The sequence below is a fragment of the Populus euphratica genome, unplaced genomic scaffold (genome assembly GCF_000495115.2).
Source record: "Populus euphratica unplaced genomic scaffold, PopEup_1.0 scaffold58.1, whole genome shotgun sequence".
Lineage (NCBI taxonomy): Eukaryota > Viridiplantae > Streptophyta > Magnoliopsida > Malpighiales > Salicaceae > Populus > Populus euphratica.
This window is the reverse complement of record NW_011499864.1, coordinates 1,448,439-1,464,598: the sequence shown is the minus strand read 5'-3', so window position 1 is coordinate 1,464,598 and position 16,160 is coordinate 1,448,439. Positions and strand designations below refer to the sequence as shown.

At 35.2% G+C, this 16,160-nt stretch overlaps 2 protein-coding genes across 2 annotated transcripts; both read left to right on the top strand.

Moving 5' to 3' along the window:
- The first annotated feature begins 4,082 nt into the window (after positions 1–4,082).
- On the top strand, positions 4,083–10,908 carry LOC105125772 (Sec14p-like phosphatidylinositol transfer family protein). The gene is made up of 15 exons (XM_011026367.1): positions 4,083–4,388; positions 4,556–4,596; positions 4,724–5,042; positions 5,214–5,313; positions 5,624–5,890; positions 5,998–6,075; positions 6,181–6,282; positions 6,366–6,415; positions 6,507–6,606; positions 6,755–6,844; positions 6,927–7,019; positions 8,590–8,668; positions 9,403–9,797; positions 9,910–9,984; positions 10,410–10,908. Exons 1-15 carry the CDS (start codon positions 4,372–4,374, stop codon positions 10,464–10,466), a joined length of 1,863 nt encoding a protein of 620 aa, XP_011024669.1. The 5' UTR covers positions 4,083–4,371; the 3' UTR covers positions 10,467–10,908.
- A 3,649-nt stretch (positions 10,909–14,557) lies between these two features.
- On the top strand, positions 14,558–15,970 carry LOC105125771 (Homeodomain-like superfamily protein). Its single transcript, XM_011026366.1, has one exon. It carries the CDS (start codon positions 14,745–14,747, stop codon positions 15,606–15,608), a length of 864 nt encoding a protein of 287 aa, XP_011024668.1. The 5' UTR covers positions 14,558–14,744; the 3' UTR covers positions 15,609–15,970.
- Positions 15,971–16,160: the final 190 nt, after the last annotated feature.

The window sequence follows — 16,160 nt, the reverse complement described above, 5'->3', positions numbered from 1 at the left end:
AAAAAACTCGGGTATTGCATGGCAATTCAAAAGTACTTGTTTTTCATGCTTAACATGTTTTCTTTTAAATGTTTTTTTACATGATTAAATACTTTTCAATAATTTTGATTATTGATAAAAAAAATTAAAAATATTTTACTTATCTTTTTTTTCTAAATTATATATCTAATTTGTATATTTTTAGTCCATTTATAGCTTAATTATTTCTTGTTTCTTCTCAATTTATTTTTCTAGAAAACAGACAAGATGAAAAAATTGAGAAGAAAATAATATATTTTTTAAAGCAAAATACCATTAAATTAAACGTGGTCAATAGATATTTTATTATTTTCTATACTGCATAGAGTATTTTATTTATTTTAATAAACTACGAGGAATAAGGTATCATGAAGTCATTGGATATTTATATGTAAAAAGCGGAAGGAAAATTTAAAAGCAATCTTTCTATGATTAATAAATAAAAGCTATAGTTGGAAAGTTTGGATTTGAATCTTCCTCTCGGGATTACACTATCCATGAAAAGAATCCTCAATCACATATCGATGTATTATGATTAGGCTCCTCCTAATCACTACCTTTAAAATAAATAATATTTTTACCTTATTCCGAGGGTTACTTTAGCACACTAAAACAACCTATTCACCCTTGAAATGGAAAAAATAAAAAATAAAATTAACTGACAATGGGCAGTCTTTCTTTAATTTTAATTTTTGTTACGCAATAAAAAAAATCTTGATGTCTTTAAGGCCAAATAATTTAACCATTGGGTTAAAAGGTATTTATGAGATTTTGTTTCTTTAAAAAAAAAAATTAATGAGTTAGGGTGAGGTTATCTAAATGTTTTATTTTAAAAAAATATGTTGAAGCATGTATAAACTTGTTAGCCTCTTCACCGTTTTAGGACTACTTATACAATTTGTTCAACCAAAATTGCTATTTCCGAGTTGCTTTTGACGTGTCTCGGTGTGTTCTCTGTAAAAAGCAATGCATGCATTGATAAGTTCGTTGATTTGTTAGTGATGTCTATTTTTTTTTCTTCTCATTTATTTCCTTTATCTTCCCAGTCTTTGTGTTTGCCCTGCAATTTTTTTAATCAACCATTAAAGTTTTTATTTTTTTTATTTAGTTCATGTTTTTCTGGTTATTGTTCGCTTTATTTTACATAATTTATGAAACTAAAATTTTAGTTCAATTGTATCCTCATTCAAGTCCTTGTTTTATCATATTTGATCTTTAGTTTTTTAATTATTATAAATATAATCTGAGATAATTTTTTTATTTGATTTTTTTTTTATTTCACTCTCCATGATTTATTTCTTAGTAGATTTTATCCTGATTTTTTTGATTATTTTTTTATAAAGTTTTTTAATTTTTTTTTACTCGATTTTGTCTTTCAACTTTTAATTTATTTGGATTTTAGCTTTTTAGTTAAACCTATATCTAGAATTTCACTAGTTGCAAAATTTGAAAATGAATACAGTTCAAGGGGTCATTTGGGATCTATTTGTTTTGTTTGATATTTTTTAAATATAATATTTTTTTCAATTTTATTATTTGGTATTTATTCAATTAAAGATTAAGCTCTATTTTTTTCAACTTTCCATGTCTTTTTTTATTTGATTGGGTTCTCTTATGTCTTATTATTTATTTTTTTATTAGGTTCATTTATATAAATAAGTTTTATTCTTTAGCTAAATATAATTGATTAGTTAAATATAGAAGGATGATCACTCATTTTTTTGTTGCTTTTTCTCTCGTGGTGTTGTTTTTGTGACCTATATGGCTTTTTTAATATTGTCATGCACTATTTTGCAATGAGGTTAGGACCATCTCATCAAGGTTTCGTGGTGGTGGATATCATCCATGGTATAATGATGATGAGTTTCTAACAATATTTTCTTTATTTTTCTTTAAAGTATGATGTTTGCAGCTTATTTGTTTTAATTAACTGTTAACAAATATTTCTTGTATATTTTGTATGCTATCATTGTCTATTATTTAAATTAGACTATTACATGACTCGATCTTGTTGAAATAATTCGAGCATTGGGTTTTTCTTACTTCTTTATAAATACTATCGTTGCCTAAATATCCATATTATACATTAAAAACAAATTGGCAAGCCCACAATGTAACATGAGTTACAAGTCTAGTTTTATAGCTACAATCTCAATCATTGCTCCTTTTATAAACATGTTATGTGTTGAATATAAGAAATAACAATAAATATACAAATACGGGTAACATTTAGTTATTGTTTTAAGATATAAAAGATATAGATAATAGAGATAGGGAAGACAAGACAAAAAAAATAAAAATAATAACATAATTGTGTTTGATAATTGTACACAAGACAAAATGACTGTCTATCTATTATATTTAGTTATGGTTGATAAGATAAAATATAAAAATATATATTGTACCCTTAATATGCACTACTATCAAACTTATATATTTTAAAAAATAATTAGATATTATTTTTTGTTGCTCTAGTTTATATTGAGAGTTGAAAGCAATAATATTATAATAATTTTAGTTATAAAACCAAGACTAACTTGGAAGGTCGACTTGGGATTTGGATTGGTTCAAGTTTTTTAATAATAGAGGAAGGATTGACTTAACATGATCCAGTCAAAAAATCAGGTTAACATAATATAAAATATAGGTCAAAAGCCTATTGACTTTTTTGAAATTCTTTGGTGGTCAAAATAAGATTACCTTGATTATTTTTTAAAAAAAATTAGGTTGACCAAGTTGAGCCTCTAGATAAGTGACATGAACCTTGTCTTCAGTTAAGTCTCAATTCGAGTTTAAAAAGCATGATAATATTTGCATTTATTTTTATATTGACTTGGGATGATATCAGGTTGATCCTCCGGATATGTGATTCAGGTCTTGCCCTAGGTGAATCTCCAAATTAAATTTTAAAATTATGATAATAATCACTTTTCAACCCCACTCATGGCTCGAAGATTGTCCCGAGTGGTTTTAAAAATATAATAATAATCATTTTTATTTTTGTGTTAATTTGAGTTAACTTTACGCATGACTCAAACTTTGTCTCTAATTGATCACCGAGATGAATTTTAAAATTACAATAATAATTATTTTTATTATTATATGTTTTTATTAAATAATTTTAGAGTTGAGAGCTTTTTACAAATATATTCTAAGAAAAAACTAATAATAAATATTATTTTTAAAGATATGTTTTTTCTATACCTTCTATTTTTAAATATAAAAACTCATTTTAAAATCATATTACAAATAAATTTATCTTGATATTTTTATTTTTGTCTCTTTAATCAAGTATACTTTTATATTTAGAGTATAATTCTTTTATATCCCAAATCACTAACTAACCAACGCTTGCCGAAAAGAATGTGTAAATGTTAAAATACCACCAACCTCCTTCCAAAAACTAGAATGCCCTCCGTTCACAGGCGGCAACTAAACAGAACCGCCAAGAGAAGAAACAAACAAACAATCAAACGCCAGGCTAGGGTTCCTAAGTTGACGGGAACGGCAAATTGTATGTTTGCGGGTCTGTTTCTCTGCTACTTCCCTTCAAATTGATAAAGACAATCCTGCTAGTTCTCATTCAGCCGAAAGCAACCGCTGCTTGCTTCCTCCTCCTCCTCCTCCTAATTATTACTCCTATTATTTCGTAATATTATATTCCAGAGAGAAAGAAAGAAAGAAATAAAATAAAATAAAGTATGCTGTTTTTTTTTTTTTAACTCGTTGAGTTCTTATCTTTGATCATAGAAATTGGAAAATGATTTTTTAAGAAATAAATTAATCTAGGAAAATGAATTTTTAAAATATTTAAAAAATAAATTAATCTAGATAAGTACATAAACTGATCTAAAAATAATCCCTACCATAAATATTATTATCTTATATACACATGGTTACAAGATTTGATTGGTGATCTGATGCAGCCCGAGATTTAAGTTGCTGGGTGGACCTGTAGATTAGCAAGTCAATTTAATTTCTCATTAAAATAATATTATTTTGAGTTTATATATATATATATATATATATATAAACGAGTTATTTTGTGGGGGGGGGGGGGGGGGGGGGGGGGGATCGTAATGGAAAAGCAATTTCATTGATTCTTGATTAATTGATAGAGAAAAAAAAAAAAAAAAACAAAAGGGAAAAGAAAAGCCCGCCTTCCTAGCTTGCTTGGGTGTTAACTAACAAGCTAAAAAGGAAGGCAAAATAAAATACATTTCCTGAAATCTCAAAGCACCACCACACCTCTCCCTTCCATATACAACACGCGCGTTTGTATATAGCATAGCACCTCGCACACCATCATATTTGTAAATCGCAATCTTTGAACGCCGTTTCATCGTCTTCTTAATGCCGTTTCATCGAAGGTATCGTCGATTATTCTTCGATCTTTGATCAGCGATCAGCTCAAGCGTCAATGTCACTTCAATTATTCTGTTTATGATTGATTTTTTTTAAAAAAAATTTATTCCGATTTTCTTTGTTTTTCTGTTTCTGGTTCATCCTAAATTCTATCGATTTTGGAATCTTCCAGATCCAGCAGATCCGATAACAGAATAGTAAAGGAAATGACAGGTGAAAAATTCCACGCGTTGCGTTTATTTTACGGAGAATCTTTTTGACTGCTATGAAAATTGAGGTGAAAGCAAAGGAGAGATTCGGTTAATCTTGACAATGCGAATGTGATATGGTGTGATTTCAGGGGAGGTGATTTTGAGGAGTGAAGAAAGTGACAAAGGGAAAGGAATGGATCTGGAGACGTCAGAGGACGAGAAGCAGCAGCAGCATCAGCGAAGGAAGAAGGCTAGATCTTTGACGAAAAAGGCAATGAGTGCATCCACTAAGCTCACGCATACGCTAAGGAAGCGTGGGAAGCGTGTTGCGGATTGCAGGTATGCTGCGATTACTATCAACGATGTTAGAGATGCAAAGGAGGAACAGGCTGTCAATGCATTTCGCCTCGTTTTGATCTCCAAAGACCTTCTTCCCCCTCGACATGATGATTACCACACTTTATTGAGGTAATTTCTTTTAATTTTAATTTTTATTATAACTTTTTAAACCCAAGCTAGTGAGATGAAGCTTAACTTATCTTATAGCATTAGACTTCGGATGAATTTTGGTAACATGATTAGTGCTATTCTTATATTATTATAATAATTGGGCATGGAAAAATGTGCGCGCATCTGCAGGTTTTTGAAAGCAAGGAAATTTGACCTTGATAAAACGGTGCTGATGTGGTCAGAAATGCTCAACTGGAGAAGAGAGTACGGGGTAGATTCGATAATACAGGTAAAGTTTCGTTGCGATGTTATTCACTTACTTTTGTCGAATAGGATATGTTTTAGAGATGATGAGGTAATGGTCTTTGACATTTAGACTGTATCAGGACTGAGATTAAGAAATGGGGCTTGCCTTCTTGATTGGATTAGAAAATCATGGTAGTCTTCGACATTTAGACTGTATCAGGACTGTGATTAAGAAAATGGGTCTTGCCTTCTTGACTGGATTATAAAACTATGGTAGCCGCTGTGATTTTGATTCTATAATATTATTTCTTAAAGGTTCTAACAGATGTACAACATGTTTGTGTGATTTTTAGGATTTTGTATACGATGAATATGAAGAGGTTCAAAGTTATTATCCTCATGGTTACCATGGTGTAGACAAAGAGGGTCGACCTGTTTATATTGAAAGAACTGGCAAAATTGAACCAAGCAAGTTAATGAGAGTTACCACTGTGGAGAGATTTTTGAAATATCATGTCCAGGGGTTTGAGAAGGCTTTCACTGAGAAATTCCCTGCATGTTCTATAGCAGCTAAGAGGCACATAGATTCTACAATAACAATTTTGGACGTCCATGGGCTGGTAAATTCATAGCTTGTTAAAGTATCTATTTTAATTTTTTTCTACTACCTAAGAAACACTTTATATAGCATGCTGTCCTTTCTTGATTTGTTATTTGATTTATCCAGAACTGGATGAGCTTCGGCAAGGTTGCTCATGATCTAGTTATGCACATGCAAAAAATTGATGGTGACAACTATCCCGAGGTGATTTAATATTGTTAAATTGAAACCTAATGTGAAAAAAATTATCTGAGTTAATGGTTCTTTCATTTGCTGAATGTTTTTTTTCTGCTAACTTATGTCCAACAGACATTACATCAGATGTTCATTGTTAATGCTGGTAGTGGATTCAAACTGCTATGGAACACAGCAAAAAGCTTTCTTGACCCGAAGACTACTGCAAAGATAAATGTACAAGACTTTTGATATATAGTTTTTCTATTACTCTAGCAAGCTGTGTAGACTAATTAAAATCATCCTTATCTGGTCCACAGGTTCTAGGCAACAAGTTCCAAAATAAGTTGTTGGAAGTTATAGACTCAAGGTTTGGTATATGTCATCCTGCTTTTGCAGTCAGAATACAGATGATTTATAAGCTTTATAACTCTGAACTTTGGCATTTTCTTGTAAAACAGCCAGCTTCCTGAATTTCTTGGTGGAACCTGCTCATGCCCAAATGAAGGTGGTTGCCTAAGATCTGACAAGGGCCCGTGGAAGGATCCAGAAATAATGAAAGTACGATCCTTTTCAGTATCACGCATAAAATAGCAAGGATCTTTTGTGACTATTCATGTTTGGGAATCATAAACTTCAAAACCGTTGCAATGTTATACCATCTATTTATGTTCTAGAAACTTGTGTGATTGGAATCTTTGTCTTGCAGTTGGTACATGCTGGAGAAGCAATATATTTGAGAAAAATGAATAGTTCTTTTGATGAAGACGATTTTGAAATCAAGTTGTTTGCTTCCAAGGTCAGTTTCGGGATAATAAATGACTTTCAGTTTTCTTTAGCTATCTTTTACTTGTGTATTAAATATGCTATTCATTATGCAGGTTTCAAGAAGTGAAATCTGCTCTCCTGATTCATGCTCAGACACGAGGCCAAATGCCTCTGACTTCATTCAACCATTGCCACTTTCAGATGAAGTATGTTTTTTCTGATTTCTTTCTGGTTTCTCTTTTAACTCCAGCCATATTGGATTGATTCTTAATATAATATTTTGGTTGATGTCATCTATTGGTTATTCCCCAAGCTTTATAGTAGTTTACTAATAAATTTAAATCTACTTTCCAGTAAATGATCCGCTTGTATTTTAATTTCACACTGTTTGCTAGCGAAAGAGGGAAAAGGATAAAGAAATGCTGAAGGAACTGAAAAATAATATAGGGCATACTAAAGGATAACTAAATCTTGACTCTTTCATAAATGGGTTTCCACAGATTTGTCTGATCTGCGATCATGTTTAACATAACTATCCCTTTTAATGCATGGTTTTGAAATTTCTTCTTTTTCTGAAGTTAAAATTTCTTCTTTTTCTGGAAGTTGTGTGACAAGTTGCAAAAATACCTATCATCCATAACTATATATAAAGGCACCATCATTTTAAAAACTTTTGAATGACTATGTTCTGCCCTTGATAACGTTTTTTTAATACTTAAATAACCCCACTACTAATATGTGTATACATGGGATAATGCCATTTATTAATACTTCCGACATAAAACATAATATAATTAGGCAATAGAAGCACCCATTTAGTAATTGCTGTTCTGCTTGCCATGCAATAATCTCTTATAAAAATTAGTTTTTGTTACAGTCGAATTAGTTCTTGTTACAATCAAATTCATTTATTTTTTCATAGAGACCTGAATGTGTTTCACTTCTATTTTAAATAAAAAAATTAACTTGTTAGTTTTCTATGTAAATGTGTGTTTTGTTTTATGTTAAATAGATCTTTTTCTCATATGACAAATATTTTTTTGACCATCACTCTTGTGCACACAAACTAGAACATGTTTCTCTGCGTCTTCATTGTGGTGCCGTTAGATTACAATATGAATTGTCATTGTTTTGTTGTGAATTTGAGTATTTGTCATCATAAGTTTTGTTAAAAGATGGTTTGAAGTTTCCACATATATTTAGGCAAAAATAAAGATTTTACATCAGCTAAAAGAAGCATCACAACATTTTTTGCACTTTAAAACTATTGCATACAAAAATTGAATGCTAGGACAATCACTCATATTAGAAGTTTTTTATTGTAAATTTTTGTATTATTTCTTTACAAATTTCAAATAATTCACATGCAGAGCTTGCACAATTTGAATTCAAAACAAAATTTTAAGCAGAGGCAGTCAAAATGATTTGTTTTGTTTAATGCCAAATTTGTAAAATACCTTCCAGTGTTGTGGAATGTTAAAGGTAGAAACCAAAGATCTCACTGTTGTTTTCACAAGATTTTTCTATAAAATAAGGAATTAAGTATGTGCTATCTGCACTGGAATATGGGACAGGTTTGATCATTAGATTTGAATGATAATTTATTCCAGTTCCGTTTGAATGTTTGATTGAATAATATATCAGTACAGTAGAATACTGTGATATACTATGCCTTTAGGATGAATGAATTTATTGGGCTCATTGAATTTCAGTACCCCACTGAGCAATTATATTGACGTGTAATTATAACTCCTACTTGCTCCTATGTTGTACTAGGGAAGGATGGGTGATTCTGCTTCTGTCCACAGCTTGGTTGAAAACAATGCTACCAGAGTCAAAGATTCTAGTTCAATGAGTAGGTGACTTGACAATTTTCCTTTTTGTTCAACTTTGTATCATTATTGAGGTGGCTGTTTCACATCAAATGATCTAGTTCATGATGAAATTGCAATCTGGATTTTCTTGTTTCAAGTGATACCTGATGCCTGCTCATCAGATAATAGGTTCCAAATGCTTTCTAGTAGTGGCATCAGACCCAGATCTTGTACATCTCTGCTCATTTGCTAAATGACTCCGTATGTTAATTAAATTAGCACTCATGGGCTTGTAATTCAGTGGTACCCTTACACGAGGGTGGCGTCTTGGGCTCACTTTTATCATTTAATCTCTAATAAAATTATATCTCGCTTTTCAGTAAAAAAAAAAAAAAGAAAGCACCAAGGATGATGTCCAATTTTTTGTTGTATTTCAAGTGACATATAGCAGGAAGGCTTCAAGCATTGCTTTAAATGTTTGTTTGTGCATTCAAAGACTAGCCAGACAACATTTCTCAGTACTTAAAGGTCTGAATTGTTTTTTCAATTTGAAATAGATCGACCTGTAAGAGACTAAGAGACATGTTTCTTTGCTGTTTGATCTGTTGAAATTGTTTTCTTTTGTTGCATAGTTACCAATTTTTGGTACATTGGGTTTCATTGTTGTCTTTTCCTCTCTCAACAGAAAAGCTGCTCATGAGCGACGATGCTTAGTGTAACAACTATAAATTTAGCTTCTGCATCTATAAATTCATGATGTGGTAATTTCTTTCAGATGATTCAGCTAATGATGTTACTCCAAGAATGCTGCTGAAGAAATTTATTCCTCAAACAGCAAGCCTTTTGGTGCAGTTTGTGCTCAACTTGTTACTATGGATGTATCTTAAACTCCCAGGGATAGGGAGAGCTCTTTCATCACAAAGAGACAGTCAACTGAAAAACCAGCGTGACTCACTATTGGAAGATTCAAGTTCTCAAGTGCAAGGTGTTTTGCAGGAAATAAAAGAAGAACCGCTTCATCCGTGCTGGCAGAGACTGCAAAATTTAGAAACAATGGTTAATGAGCTAGGTAGCAAGCCAACCAGAATTCCTCCTGAGAAAGAGGACATGCTTCTTGAGTCATTGAGTCGCATTAAATCTATAGAGCATGATCTACAGAAGACAAAGAGAGTAAGTTATCCTTGTGTAAGGAAAATAGGTTCTGTTCTGAATTTTGTTGCGCTTCCAGAAATTGTCTTCATTTTTCTTTGTAGACTAAAAATCTGTAGCTTTTATTTTGCAGGCACTACTCGCAACTGCATCGAGACAAGTGGAGCTCGCAGAATCACTGGAGAGTCTAAAGGGGAACAGCTTAGCTGTAAGTTTTTCAAATTCACAAGACAAGATTCAACCTGTTTCTATCACTCAGCTTTAACTATCATAGTGACTGTCTCTCTTAAGGTAATTATTTCAGAGCCCTGTGTATTCAAGAAGTTGTACTGATAGCGAGTTGAAATGCCATCAGGGATAAAAGGAAATATCATCTATAAAAATAAATGAATCAACATAAAAGAACTGAGAGAACATAGTTCTTGTATCAGCACACGTGTCCACGTCTTCACTATCGGATGAATATCCCTTTCATGTCAAAGGTTTCCTACTTTGTACAGACACAAGTTTTACAATTTTTTTGCCAGTCTTTATTTTTATTGCTCGTATTATGAGCATCTGATAATCTCGTCCCATGCAAGGCTAGTCAGACAAGATATGCATGCTTACAAAATAATGATTCGACAACTGCAGGGAGCAGCAAACTCTTGTTGGCCTAGAAATTGCAAGTACTTTCCTCCAGAAAGATAGCTGCATTTTGTTGAAAAGTGAAGTATGATGCAATGCTTGATGATTCTCAAGAATACAGTGACTGCTGGGTACGAATTACCTCAGCGGATTCAAATGGAGTCTCTGCAATACATAGCCTTATCTCTGTCTGTCCATGGGTTTTACCCTCCACAGAAACAGAACGCTGCTCTTCACCCAGCCATGAAGATATCAAATTCTTTCAGATAGGTTTGCCGACGCCGTCACACCTGTACAATGCTCCTCATGTTTTTTTTTTTTTTTTTCCTGTACATAGCATGAAAACATGAGTTCTTCGTTTCCTCAAGTTGATACGATAGATTACTTATTACTCAATTACATTTAATATTGAATACTCATTTTGGAAATAGAGGCAAGATGGATGTATTACAGAAATTTTACCCCGAGGCAATTTTGAAATACCATTATACCTTTTTGACATGAACATGTGGTGCCACTGAAACGTTGTGCTCTGATTCTTTTCGATAGGAAATGAACTGCTGCTCCTGATAATGTTGTTCACTTCCAGAATCGATACAAACAATCGCCCATGTGTGGCGGGCTGTTTTTTGTTTTGTTTGTTTGTTGTGAATTGGGGCTGGAATACTCTTTTGATATTTGAGCATGAATATTTATTTTCTATTTCTTCGGTGTAATGTTTTGTTTGCAAAATGTATTCATGACTAGGGGAGAGAGTAATTAGTAATATATTATTAGTTAATTTTTTGACCCAAGAGAAATTTATATAAATATTTTTATTATTTTTTTATGAATTATAAATTTTTAATTTTTTTCTGTTTTTTTCTCCAAAGTGAATTCTAAAAAGTATTTCTCTCATCTATCATCTAACAACAGTTAATACAAGGTGATATGTTTACGCAATGCTGTGCTACTATAGGGCAGCTTTTTATTTCCATAAAAATATCAAAAAAATATAAGATCCTAAGAAATTTGGTGATAAGGCAGATTCAAGAGAATTGGGTTAGGATGCTGGATTAAAGGGGTTTGGTTCGCAGTCGAACTCAAGGGGTGAGGACCGTTGAAGTCCGGATCTAAAAGGGTGGAGGTTTTTGGTTGGACCCAAATGAGTTGGGTTTGGAGCCGTGTCTGGACCTAAGGAGTTGGGGTTTGGTTCCTTCCATGGCTGGACTCAAAGGGTAGGGTGATGGGTCTATGTTTAACCCAAAAGGGTTGGGTGGTGGGACCTTGTTTGACCTAAGGGGGTTTAAGTTAGGTTAGTGTCATGACCCAAGGGGATTTGGATCCTTCTGTGCCCGAACCCAAAATAGGTTGGGGTTGGGGTGGGGTCGAAGTCTGGACCCAAAAGGGCTGGGAGCTGGGTTCATGTCCGAACCCAAGATGGTCTAAGTGTGGGTCATTTCAAGTTCGAACCTAAAAAGGTTTAGGTTGGGGATAACCTAAGGGGGTTGGATTTGAGGTCAGCTTCCAAACCCAAAATGGGTTTGAGTCCTTCCTTGTTATGACCTAATATTGGTTGGGGGTTGATTCTGTGGCCAGATCTAATAGGTTTGGGGGTTGGGTGCATGTTCGGATCCAAGAGGGTTGAGTTTGGATTCTAGTTCGGGTTCTTTTTAAGTTTGGACCCAATATAGGTTAGGTTAGGGGTGTGGGTTCGGACTTAAGAAAGTTGGGTCCTTACATGTCTGGACTCCAAATGGGTTGGGGTAGGGTTGGAGTTCGAACCCAAGGGTTTTGGGGGTCGGGTCCATATCCATACCCAAGGGGGTTTGGGTCCTTTAGTGTCCAGATTTAAAGGGGTTTGCGTTGGGTTCAGAGTCCAGACCCAAGTGGGTTGGGTTTGGGCTTAGCGTTCAGACCCAAAATGGGTTTCGAAATGAGTCCTTCCCTGTCTGGACCCAAAAGGGTTGTAGGATGGGTCCGTGGCCGGACCCAAGAGAGTTAGGGGTTAGGTTTGTGTCCGGATACAAGGGAGTTCGGGTCTCTTCATGTCCGGACCTAAAAGGGTTTAGATTTGGGTCCTTCCGAGTGCGAACTCAACATGAGTTGGGTTGATGTGTGGGTCTGGACCTAAAAGGATTTGGGTCTTTCTCTGTTAGGACCCTAAATTGGTTGGGGTGGGGTTGATGTCAAGATCTAAAGGAGTTGTGGGATGGGTGCATATCCAAAACGAATGGGGTTTAGGTCATTTTTAGTCTAGACCCAAAATGGTTTTGGGTGTGGATCTTTCCATGTCCAGGCCCAAGAGGGTTGGGGCTGGGTCTATATGCGAATCCAAGGGAGTTTGGGTCCCTTTGTGTCTAGACCCAAAGAGGTTTAAGTCCTTTCATGTTGTGACCTAATATGAGTTAGGGTTGGGGTGTTGGTTCGGACCGAATAGTTTTTAGGTTTAGGTTCGTTCGTGTCCTGACCTAAAGGGATTTGGGTGGGGTGGGGTTCTGACCCAAGGGGATTGGGTTTGGGTCCTTCCTTGTCAAGACCCAAAATAGATTTGGGTATAGGTTCATGCCCGGACCTAATGCGGTATGTGTTTGGGTCCCTTAGTGTCCAAACTTAGGAGGGTTTGAGTTTGGGTACTTCCGTGTCCGGAGCCAATATGAGTTGGGGTTGGGGCAGGGGTTCGGACCCAATGGTTTTTGGTATGGATTCGGTGTGAAGTTCGACCCAATGGGATTGGATTTGGGTTATTCGTGTCAAGACCTAAAATTAGTTTGGTTGCTAGTTTTTTCCTATATGGACCCAAATGGGTTTGAGTTTGGGCTCTTCCGTTCGAACCCAAAGGGGTTTGGGATGGGTTCAAAGTCCGTACCCAAGGAGTTTGGGGTTAGCAGCTAGACCCAAAATGAATTTAGGTATGGTTTCTTCCATTGTCGAGCCCAAAAGGGTTGGGGTATGGCTTTGTAGCCGGACATAAGGGAGTTTGGGTCCCTTTGTTTCTGGACGAAATGGGGTTATGGTTAGGGTACTTCCGTGTCTAGACCCAAAAGGATGTGGGATGATTTTGGAGTTCGACCTAAGGGGTTTGAGTTTGGGGTCAACATCTGGACCCAAAAATAGGTTTTGGTGTGGGTCCTTCCCTGCCTGAACCCAAGAGAGTTGGGGATGGGTCCGTGGTCGAACCCAATGGGGTTGGGGTTTAGGTCCTTTTATTGCTAAAATCAAGAATGTTTGGGTTGGGTTTTGGGTATACATCCGAATCCAAGATATGTGGGTTCACATGTTCGGCCTAGTGCCAGAGCATGACAACTCAAACACCAATTGTTCGCAACATGTGGTGTAACCCCCCCTGCAGCCTTGGAACTTTTGTGATTAGGAATGACTGCCCTTGTGCTAGATGTTTATGCTTGGGGCTGCAGTACACAATACCCCCACAAAATATGCAATCTATAGTGCAATGAGTCTTGGTGATTAGTGCCCGTTTTGAGCATTATTACAATCCACAGTGCAATGAGTCCTGATGAATAAGACTTTTCTCACATATTTTATTTTTATATGTAATATTTTTTATTATCAATCAACTCACTCATTACTCGGTTAAAACCCAATTGATTTTAATCAAAATAGATGATGCAATTATATATTGTCTCTATAATATTAATTACATCTAATTTATTCTCATATTATTCATTTCTAATATATTTTTTTGATAAATATTTATCATCTATATGATTATATAAAAACTGAAACATGACTATTTTTACATCTGAAAAATAATAAATTTTCATATGACATTGAATTCAAGTGTTTTTATCATATGTTTTTTATTTAATAAATCAAGTGAGCATTTACTTTCTCAGGTGATGTCAATTTAGAATTTACATAAAAAAATAACAAAAAAAATATTAATAATTTATTCAAGAACAAATTAAAAATAACTTAACTTATAGATGAATTTACGACTTGATCTAAAATATAAGGATTACAGGAGGTAATTATCCAAAGAACAAGAAAAAAAGGGTTTCAGAAATTTTATATATATAATTAATTCGGCTTTCTGTTTTTAAATATTTAATAAATTAAAATGGGGCTAGGAAATTTGAAATCTCAATTGGGCTAAATTAGTCCAATCAGAAGGCCCAAGAGCATTATATCTGGGTCAGGTATCTCACAGCAGCAGTTTCGGGTTTGGATCCACTAACTAACCACCAACTCCATAACACTCTATGCTTAGCTGGCATAATTTCCCACCTAATAAACCAACACCCCGCTAACCGCCGTCGCCGCCTCCGTCCACCACCAGCCATTTTACCTCCAACAAAAAACACCACTTCCAGCAAATCCTAACCCTAAAAATCCTCCACAATGTCCACACCTTCCCCATCTCCTTCACCACCACCGCCACACTCACCACCGACAAACCCCACGCCACTCTCTTCCAAGAAAACCCAGCCTCTCCCCTGGACCCACCAAGAAACCATCCATCTAATCCAAGCCTACCAAGAAAAGTGGTACTCCTTAAAACGCGGTCAGCTCAAGGCTAGCCAGTGGGAAGAAGTAGCCGTAACTGTGGCTGCCCGCTGCGGCTATGACTACAACCACCCTTCGAAATCCGCTGTCCAATGCCGCCACAAGATGGAGAAGCTCCGCAGAAGGTACCGAGATGAGAAACGAGTCATGGCTCTTGGTGGCACTTGTTATTGGCAGTACTTTGATCTCATGGACTCCTTGGAACGCGGGCCCTTGCCCATTTCTGCGCAGCCGCTAGCTCGAGTGCCCAGCCCGGAAAATTATCATACTAGGAACAGAAACAATGGCGTTCTTGGCGAATATGATGATGATAAAGGTGAAGATGAGGATGATGATGATGAAGATTATGGGTATAGAAGCAAGTTGAGGAGCAGAAGCATTAACTATATACTCCGAAAGCCTAGTATTGTTAATAGGTATGCGGGTGGTGGTCCTTCAGGGGTTTCGCGGGAGGCGGAAAAGAAGAGGAAGAGAGAGGAAGTTGAGGAGGAGGAGGAGGGAGAAGAAGGGGTGGAAATGGGGTTGGCGGGGCAAATAAAGGCTTTTTCGGAGAGGATGGTGAAGTTGGAGAGGAAGAAGTTGGAGGTGATGAAAGAAACAGAGAGGTCGAGAATGGAGATGGAGAATAAGAAGCTCGAGATGATTTTAGATTCTCAAAGGAAGATTGTTCATATGATTGGTGAAGCTTTTGGCTTGTGATTTCGGATTAGCTTTGAAGGTTCGATATTGTTCTGAATTTTAATATTTTCTGCTATTAGCTTTTTTTTCTGCTAAATTTCTTTAGTAATTTATTGAGTACCTATAGCAATTTAGATTATGTTTGCAGCATTCTGTACATTCAAAATTAGATCCGCCGGCTGTGAATTTTGACAAAGTGATTTGATTGGAATGCAAGGGAGTAGTAGATGTTTGGTTACATTCATCCAAATTTCCTATGCTTTTGTTGATGGAATGTTTTTGTGCATGCATTTGACATAAGAGAAGTAGTTCTAAGGAAAATTACTTTGGAATTGGATGTCATGGAATCATGACTGAAGATCCTCATCTTGCAATTGCTGTGACAATAGGCCACGGTGTTTCGGTGTTTTTCATAGTCATTGCAGCTTTCATCATGTAGTTCTATGACAAATTACTTTAGAAATGGATTTCATAGAATCATTACAAAATTACTTTGGAATTGGATTTCATAGAATCATGACTAAAGATCCTCATCTTGCAATTGCTTTGAACATGGGCAACGATGTTTCAGTG

Bases quoted from the DNA above. Each gene is read 5' to 3' on its own strand.
- LOC105125771 (XM_011026366.1), top strand. From the start codon at position 14,745: ATGTCCACACCTTCCCCATCTCCTTCACCACCACCGCCACACTCACCA.
- LOC105125772 (XM_011026367.1), top strand. The intron at 6,283-6,365 runs GTACAAGACTTT...TCTGGTCCACAG, and splicing joins AGACTACTGCAAAGATAAAT to GTTCTAGGCAACAAGTTCCA. The intron at 6,845-6,926 runs GTCAGTTTCGGG...TTCATTATGCAG, and splicing joins TCAAGTTGTTTGCTTCCAAG to GTTTCAAGAAGTGAAATCTG.